The sequence below is a fragment of the Colobus angolensis genome, unplaced genomic scaffold (assembly GCF_000951035.1).
Source record: "Colobus angolensis palliatus isolate OR3802 unplaced genomic scaffold, Cang.pa_1.0 Scaffold492, whole genome shotgun sequence".
In the NCBI taxonomy this organism is placed as follows: Eukaryota; Metazoa; Chordata; class Mammalia; order Primates; family Cercopithecidae; genus Colobus; species Colobus angolensis.
Genome location: NW_012118399.1, coordinates 509,710 through 517,719, shown reverse-complemented (window position 1 = coordinate 517,719; position 8,010 = coordinate 509,710). Strand labels below are relative to the sequence as shown.

Sequence of the window (8,010 nt, the reverse complement as noted above, 5' to 3'; positions counted from 1 at the left end):
ATTCTCTTTGAAGCAATTGTGAATGGGAGTTCATTCATGATTTGGCTCTCTGTTTGCCTGTTATTGCTGTATAGGAATGCTTATGATTTTTGCACATTGATTTTGTATCCTGAGACTGCTGAAGTTGCTTATCAGCTTAAGGAGATTTGGGGCTTAGGCGATGGGGTTTTCTGAATACACAATCATGTCATCTGCAAACAGGGACAATTTGATTTCCACTTTTCCTAATTGAATATCCTTTATTTCTTTCTCCTGCCTGATTGCCCTGGCCAGAACTTCCAACACTATGTTGAATAAGAGAGGTGAGAGAGGGCATCCCTGTCTTATGACCATTTTCAAAGGGAGTGCTTCCAGTTTTTGCCCATTCAGTATGATATTGGCTGTTTGTCATAAATAGCTCTTATTATTTTGAGATATGTCCCATCTATACCTAGTTTATTGAGAGGTTTTAGCATGAAGGGCTGTTGAATTTTGTCTAAGGCATTTTCTGCATCTATTGAGATAATCATGTGGTTTCTGCCTTCGGTTCTGTTTATATGCTGGATTATGTTTATTGATTTGCATACGTTGAACCAATCTTGCATCCCAGGGATGAAGCCAACTTGATTGTGGTGGGTAAACTTTTTGATGTGCTGCTGGATTCGGTTTGCCAGTATTTTATTGAGGATTTTTGCATCGATATTCATCAGGGATATTGGTCTAAAATTCTCTTTTTTTGTTGTGTCTCTGTCAGACTTTGGTATCAGGATGATGCTGGCCTCATAAAATGAGTTAAGGAGGATTCCCTCTTTTTCTATCGATTGGAATAGTTTCATAAGGAATGGTACCCACACCTCTTTGTACCTCTGGTAGAATTGACTGTGAATTCATCTGGTCCTGGACTTTTTTTGGTTGGTAGGCTATTAATTATTGCCTCAATTTCAAAGCCTGTTATTGGTCTATTCAGGGATTCAACTTCTTCCTGGTTTAGTCTCGGGAGGGTGTATGTGTCCAGGAATTTATCCATTTCTTCTAGATTTTCTAGTTTATTTGTGTAGAGGTGCTTATAGTATTCTCTGATGGTAGTTTGTATTTCTGTGAGACTGGTGGTGATATCCCCTTTATCATTTTTTATTGCGTCTATTTGATTCTTCTGTCTTTTCTTCTTAATTAGTCATGGTAGCGGTCTATCAATTTTGTCGATGTTTTCAAAAAAGCAGCTTCTGGATTCATTGGTTTTTTGAAGGGCTTTTTGTGTCCCTGTCTCCTTCAGTTCTGCTCTGATCTTAGATATTTCTTGCTTTCTGCTAGCTTTTCTATTTTGGAATAGGAATGTTCACAAATGTCTATACCACCATTGTACTTTGGAAGTAAATAACTTTTTTTTTTTTTTGTAGACTCAAAGCTGGAAGAACTTACCTTCAGTCTCAGATGAGACTCTGGATTTTGGGCTTCTAAGTTGGTACTGAAACAAGTTAAGACTTTTAGGATTATTGAATGGAATGGCAGTATTTTGCATGTGAGAGGAACATGAGTTTTTAGATTCACCAGTGGATTGCTATGGTTTGAATTTGGTTTGTTCCCATCAAAACTCAGATCAAAATTTGATCCCCTTTGTGGTGGTCTTAGACAATGAGGTCTATGGGGTGGTGTGTGTGTCATAAGTGCAGATTCCCCATGAATGGATTAATGTCCTCCCTGGGTGTGAGTGAGTTCTCATTCATTGAATAGATTCATTCCTGCAACACAGGGTTATTTCTCTCTTGCTTCCTCAGTTTCTATCTCTTGCTTCCTCTTTCATGATGTGATCTCTTTACAAACACCTTCTCTCCTCTGCTTTCTGCCATTAGTTGACACAGCCTGAGGCTTTTGCCAGATGCAGCTGCCCGATCTTGAACCTTCTAGCCACAGGAATCACAAGCCAAGTAAACCTATTTTCTTCATAAATTAACAAGCCTCAGGTATTCTATTATAGCAGCACAAAATGCACTAAGATGTACTAACAGTGTACCAGGATTTCTCCCTAGGTCCTTACTCCAAATTTTTGACATGTACCTTATCATATATTGCAACTCTACTTTAGGACCAGAGTTCTGTCCTAAGCCAGCTCTGTTTCTCCCGTGGACCCATGTCTTGATCCGTACTTCACCCTAATAACTGGAATGCCATCTCCGTTTCCACTTACCTGCCTCACTACTGAGTATCAATTGCCTTCTGCATTCCTTGCCATGGTGCATTACTTATCCACTGGGATTCTGGGATCGTGTAGTAATGATTTCTGTTTCTTCCCCAAAGATTTATACTCCCTTTCGTTTATAACATTATTGCTGAGATGTGACTGACAACTCAGAAAGTACATTTCCTTCCCTGCCAGCTTCCAATGAGTTGGAAATGTAGAGCAATTTTGTCTAATATATACGTAAGAAATGTATGCTGCTTCCAACCCAGTTCATAAAATCTCCACAGTGCCAAGTGATATCACCATCCAGAGTAACTTGGTCCTGTTAAAGTGGCAGAACCTCTGTGAACTTGTGTCCCTGATTTACATTTTGAAGCATAAAGCCCTCTATTTATGTGGGTGAAAAGAAAATCTCTAGTCTATTATGTTCAGCCTAGGATGTGCTTTGGGGGTTCACAGCTTTACTTAATAATACAACTTTAGTTAAATAATACATACTACTTTTTCCAAAAACCACTGAGGCCAACATGTTTTTTTCAATTTGTTGAGCTTATGACCTTTGAATAAACACAGTCCCACAGGTTCCTCAGCCTCTCTGGAGTCTGCCACTGTTATCTGGTCCATTCTGCAACCTCTGCCTCACTCTCCTAGACTGATATGAGGCCAGACTCTGGTTTTCTTCCCCTGTGGGTCAGTTTCATGTTGATTTCAGCTGGGTCCCATACCCTATGCCATTTATCAAGCTATAGCATACTGAAAGATATTTAGAAACCCTATACTAGTTAGCCGGAAACATGGGGAAACCAATACCTCCATGGCCACAGGTCTGTGAACACTCTGTCCAAGCCGTCCACCCTGAGAGCTGACAGTTGACGACACATTCCACCAAGCAGGGAATGCTCATTCTCTGGGGCTTCTCCAAATTATGCTGCAAATGGAAATGAAACACAATTTTATTGGAGGAAACACTCTTTAGTCAAATCACTGTCCTTTGGTGGGAAAGGCTCTCCTTTACTCTGTGATACTAACCTTTCCATATTTCAGTGGGGAAATATATCCTTTCTTATATAAACTGGTGACAATCATAGAAAATGATTGCCCTTCAATTACCAAATAAAAACTTGTTAGCCCAAATTTCTTTTTATAAAATCCTAAACTCCATTAGGCTGCCAGGAAAGCAGAGGTGTCTCGTTACACAGAGATCTGTCCTATTGTTCACTCAGCAAGGAACCAGAAAGACACTTCAACACCAAATTCATGCACTTTGTGCTTCTGAATAGGCCAAAGTACATAGAGGGCCAACACAGAAAGCCAGCTAGGCTAGAAAATAATAATATGGGGATAAAAATACAATCAGAAACCCATCTGAAGTGCATAAAAAAGCCTGGGCTAAAAATACAATCATGGTCGTAACGATGGATCAAATTGATGATACAGTTTATTTTTTTTCTTGTCCTCTTTGAAACCAGCATCTTGGGAAACGGTACAAATTTTCTGATGGCCAAGGTAGCAGAGGTCTTAGTGAAAGAATAAAACACCTGAGAAACACAAAAAGAATAATAAAAAATTCTGCTCTAGGAATAACACACTATTTGCGTGCTTACTTAGGAAAACTTGGACATTCAATATGTGTTATATGTTAGCAATACCCTCACCGAGCTAAAATTAATGATTACAGTACAATAACTTGCCAAGTGGGTGAAATGGATATTATCGTAATGAGACCTATAATCTGTCTGAGATATATGGATGTTCTAGTCATGTTAATAATTTGAGATTTTTAAAAACTGATATTTTTTACATATTTATCGGGCATATGGTATCTGGAAATCACAGAAACTGACTTTCTGTTAATGAATAGTTTATATATTTTTGTATGAAAAGGAAATACTCATTACATACACTAAATAAACAATGCTCACCTATCGGGAGTTGTAGATTAATGATTTTTTTTTTCCCCTGAAACAGACAACTTCTTTAGAGGCTGATTAAATAAAATAAGTGTTAAAATAAATCATGGTATACAGCACACTGCCCTGTATCAGTCAGTTTCAGAATTTGACCAAATGGAAATCCATTTCAGATGTTCTGTTCTTAGGATTGGTGATGTAGTCTGCAACTGCTCCGTTGGTTTAAAGAGCATGAGCGTGTTGTGACAATACTTAACAGAGTGAAGTCAGGATAGGTGACAGAGGTTTGTTTTGTTTTAATTCCCACTGATGTATTCCACCTCCCTTAAGAGAAATGCCACCAATTTTCATTTTGCCAGTTTGTTAAAGAAGTTTCCGGGGAAATGTGAGTTAACTGGCCCCCTTTTTCCAATTTATTGAAAGATTCTTTCAAGTGATTCTTGTAGTGTGATAGTATCTTTACTTCTATTAAACTGCCCCCGCAGTGATTTTCATTTACATGTTGGCAAGAAAATGCCAAGTTCTTTGGAAAAGTTCTGACTATAACTTTTGTCTGAACTCCATATAGTTTGGAACAGAGGGAAAAAAGGAGGGCAATAAAATTACAAACATTCAGAACCCATTAATTTGAAACTTGGTAGGGATGCTTTTTAATGCAGGTTGCAAAGAAAAATCTCTGCTATTTATCCAAATATTATCTGCTTAAGCAAACTGACATGATTCTGTAATGGCAAGTGTCCATGTTCATCTTCTATGCGAGGGACAGTATTATCACATATGCAAATGAATCACCTGTCCAATACAAAAGAATCATATTTAAATATTAAAGTCACCCCAAGGTCAACAGTTTGGCAAACAAGTACAGTTAAATAACATTTTACAAGTAATAAAAACATATATTTTTAATGAACCCATTTCTCCACTACAAAAATGACCTTTCCCAGTCATTTTGACTAAATTCAAAACTAGTGAGCTATAACCATACTATACTGGCACCCTTTACTCTAAGTGAACCTAAGCTGAGACAAGAAGAAATTAGTCCGTTATCTATATTGGACCTCATGGAACTGCAGACCAACATTAAGAAAAACAAACCTTGGATGTGAGATACGAATATAAACACATTACCTGCTCACATTGGTCCATGCTGACTGGCTTGCCATCACTGCGCACACAGCTTAGTAGGCGGGTCCTGACGCCTTGACCACAGGGTGCATTTTCACTCAGCTGGCATGTGCTCCACTCTACAGGCATAGGATCACCCACACTGAGTTTCAAAATTATGGCCATGTGAGCAAAATACAACAGATTTTTGATTATCTGCATTGGTGGAGGATAGTCCACACATAATCCTAAAATCTTTCCAGGTAGCTTTGGGAAGCATCATGCAACGCCTTTATTGCAAAACAAACAAAAACCAAATACACAAAGAAAAGTGAGTTACCTGCTTAAAGTTGCTTTCCAGAGATAAAGAGCCAAATGGTTTGTTAGAAACCATCTCATGGTTGGCCAAAGTAGAAGAGGAAATATACTAACCAGGATGGTGAAGAAAAACCACTTTAGAATCAACTATTTGTTTAGGATAATTGAGAGAAAAAACAACCCAGAAATGATGCCCGTTGCTATGGTCCAGATGCTTGTGTCCCCCTGCAAAATTCATATATTTAAATCGCAACCCTCTAGGTGATGGTATTTTGAGGGAGAACCTTTGGGAGATAATTAGAACATGGGAGCTGAGCTCTCATGAATGAAATTAGTGCCTTTATAAAGGAGGCCTACGGGAGCTTGTTTGCCCCTTCCATCCTGGGAGGATGTAGCTAGAAGGCACTGTCTAGAGATAAAGACCCTCCTCACCAGATGCTGAATCTAGTAGCACCTTGATTTTGGACTTCCAGCCTCCAGAACTACAAGAAATACATTTATGTGTTTTATAAGCTACATAGTCTATAGCAATTTGTTATAGTATGCAGGACAGACTAAGACACCAATCTTTTATGTAAACTTGAAAATGTTTTCAATACTAAATCCAATCATTTAAACCATTTAGTGCATTTGATACAGAATAGTCAAAAGAGATGCTCCAGGAAAGAAAGAGGGAAAGGCACATAAAACTGCATGGACTGTTACAGAAACTATATTTTTTTCAAATTATTCTATCATGAGAAAAAGTTTTATAGATTTAGCTAGTCATATTACAAACTAGATGGTGAAGAATTAGAATAAATTATCTCAGTTAATTTGATTTTTTTTTTTTTTTTTTTTTTTTTGAGACTGAGTCTCACTCTGTCGCCCAGGCTGGAGTGCAGTGTAGCAATCTCGGCTCACTGCAAGCTCTGCCTCCCTGGTTCATGCCATTCTCCTGCCTCAGCCTCCCGAGTCGCTGGGACTACAGGTGCCCACCACCACACCTGGCTAATTTTTTCTATTTTTAGTAGACACAGGGTTTCACCGTGTTAGTCAGGATGGTCTCGATCTCCTGACCTCGTGATTCAGCCGCCTCGGCCTCCCAAAGTGCTGGGATTACAGGCGTGAGCCACTGTACCCAGCCGTTAATTTGATTTTTAAACAACTGTTATTTTTGGTGTCAGTAGAAAGGAAGACCCTTGATCATACAAAAACTCATTAAGGAAATTTTCCATATTTGGTAGATGATCTAATAGTTTAATAACAATAGAATAGCAAACCCATGTATAGTAAAATCAGTCTTTCAAAGATATGCTCTTCCAATAAAGCAAGTTTTATTGTATTTCTGAAACAGTACTATAAAAAACAGAGATCTTTTCTCTAAAGAAAAAGGACAAATACACCAGCTCATCTTCACCCATGAAGGCAATCAGACAGCCCCACAGAAGTCACTGTGAGGTTTTCCACAAGAGGAATCCCAGCAGTCAACGTGGCTGTGGTGAGGATTTTTTATTTTTTTTTCTTTCAGAAAAGGCAATTACTTTGCCTCTGCAGGCAAGTGGTGGTTTGGTTCTCAGTATTGAATTCAATGCTGTGACTTAACATGGTTCCACATTTTGCAGCATTTTGGAATATCTGCTGCTGCAGGGAATGGCAAGGAGCAGATCAATGTAACCATAACAATCCTCTGGTTTTAGACACTGAGCACTGTGGGGCCTGGAAAAATGCTGAGCAGTGGCTGAACAGCTAGACTTGATGTAATTCCCAGTGCCTCGAAAACACCTCTGACCAGCCAGTCCTAGCATTCATTCTTATTCAGACCCATACAGAAAGTACATCACAAGCTCAGTTTTCTGAAATAATAAAAAGCACGAAAGAGCCAAATTCTATGACAGTATGATTACATTTTCTCTCAATGGTAAATTATTCTCTGCTACTTATTTTTGTTGTTTCAGTTTATCGTGGCTTAAATCAACATTTTTCTGAAATGTTGCCAAATCTTTCTAAGCTTCTCTTACTACAGAGATTTTATGTGGCCTTGCTGATTCGACATGCCAAGAGTGGGCATTTCTTTCTGTGAGGGGATACTAGAAACATCAAGTCCTCAGCCTTTTATGCAAGACACTCACACATTCTACTCTCCATTCTTAATCTTGAGAATGAAAACACACACAAAAATTCTCTCATTAGTCAATGTTCAGGGAAAACGACAAGGTCATAGATTTCAACTGTACCTGTTAGATTGTACTGGAACTGGAAGCAATTTTCATTAAGGAGGCAAGGCTGCACCTGTGAGTCTTCGGCACAAGTCCTTGAGCTCAGTGATGGTCTTAGCAGGTGGCGAGTTCTTCTCTGCATTGTGTGGGGATCGCATGACTATTAAAATCAGAGTAGGCAAAGTTAACTGTGGGCAATTTATTTGATAAATTATATAAGATATACACATATAAGTAGGCATATATATAACAATATAGGCAACATATTATCTGGAGGGTTAAAACTATTAAAATCAGAGTAGGAAAAGTTAACTGTGGGCAA

At 38.5% G+C, this 8,010-nt stretch overlaps 1 protein-coding gene across 1 annotated transcript in view; it reads right to left on the bottom strand.

Annotated features, from left to right (window-relative positions):
- The window catches only part of LOC105524243 (thrombospondin type-1 domain-containing protein 7B), a 543,827-nt gene that overhangs the window by 53,088 nt on the left and 482,729 nt on the right, over positions 1-8,010 (bottom strand). The window contains exons 16-18 of the mRNA XM_011959437.1: positions 7,707-7,848; positions 5,197-5,312; positions 2,969-3,086 (exon numbers count right to left, since the gene is read on the bottom strand). Coding sequence (XP_011814827.1) covers positions 2,969-3,086; positions 5,197-5,312; positions 7,707-7,848 — 376 coding nt within the window. The remainder of the gene's footprint in view (positions 1-2,968; positions 3,087-5,196; positions 5,313-7,706; positions 7,849-8,010) is intronic.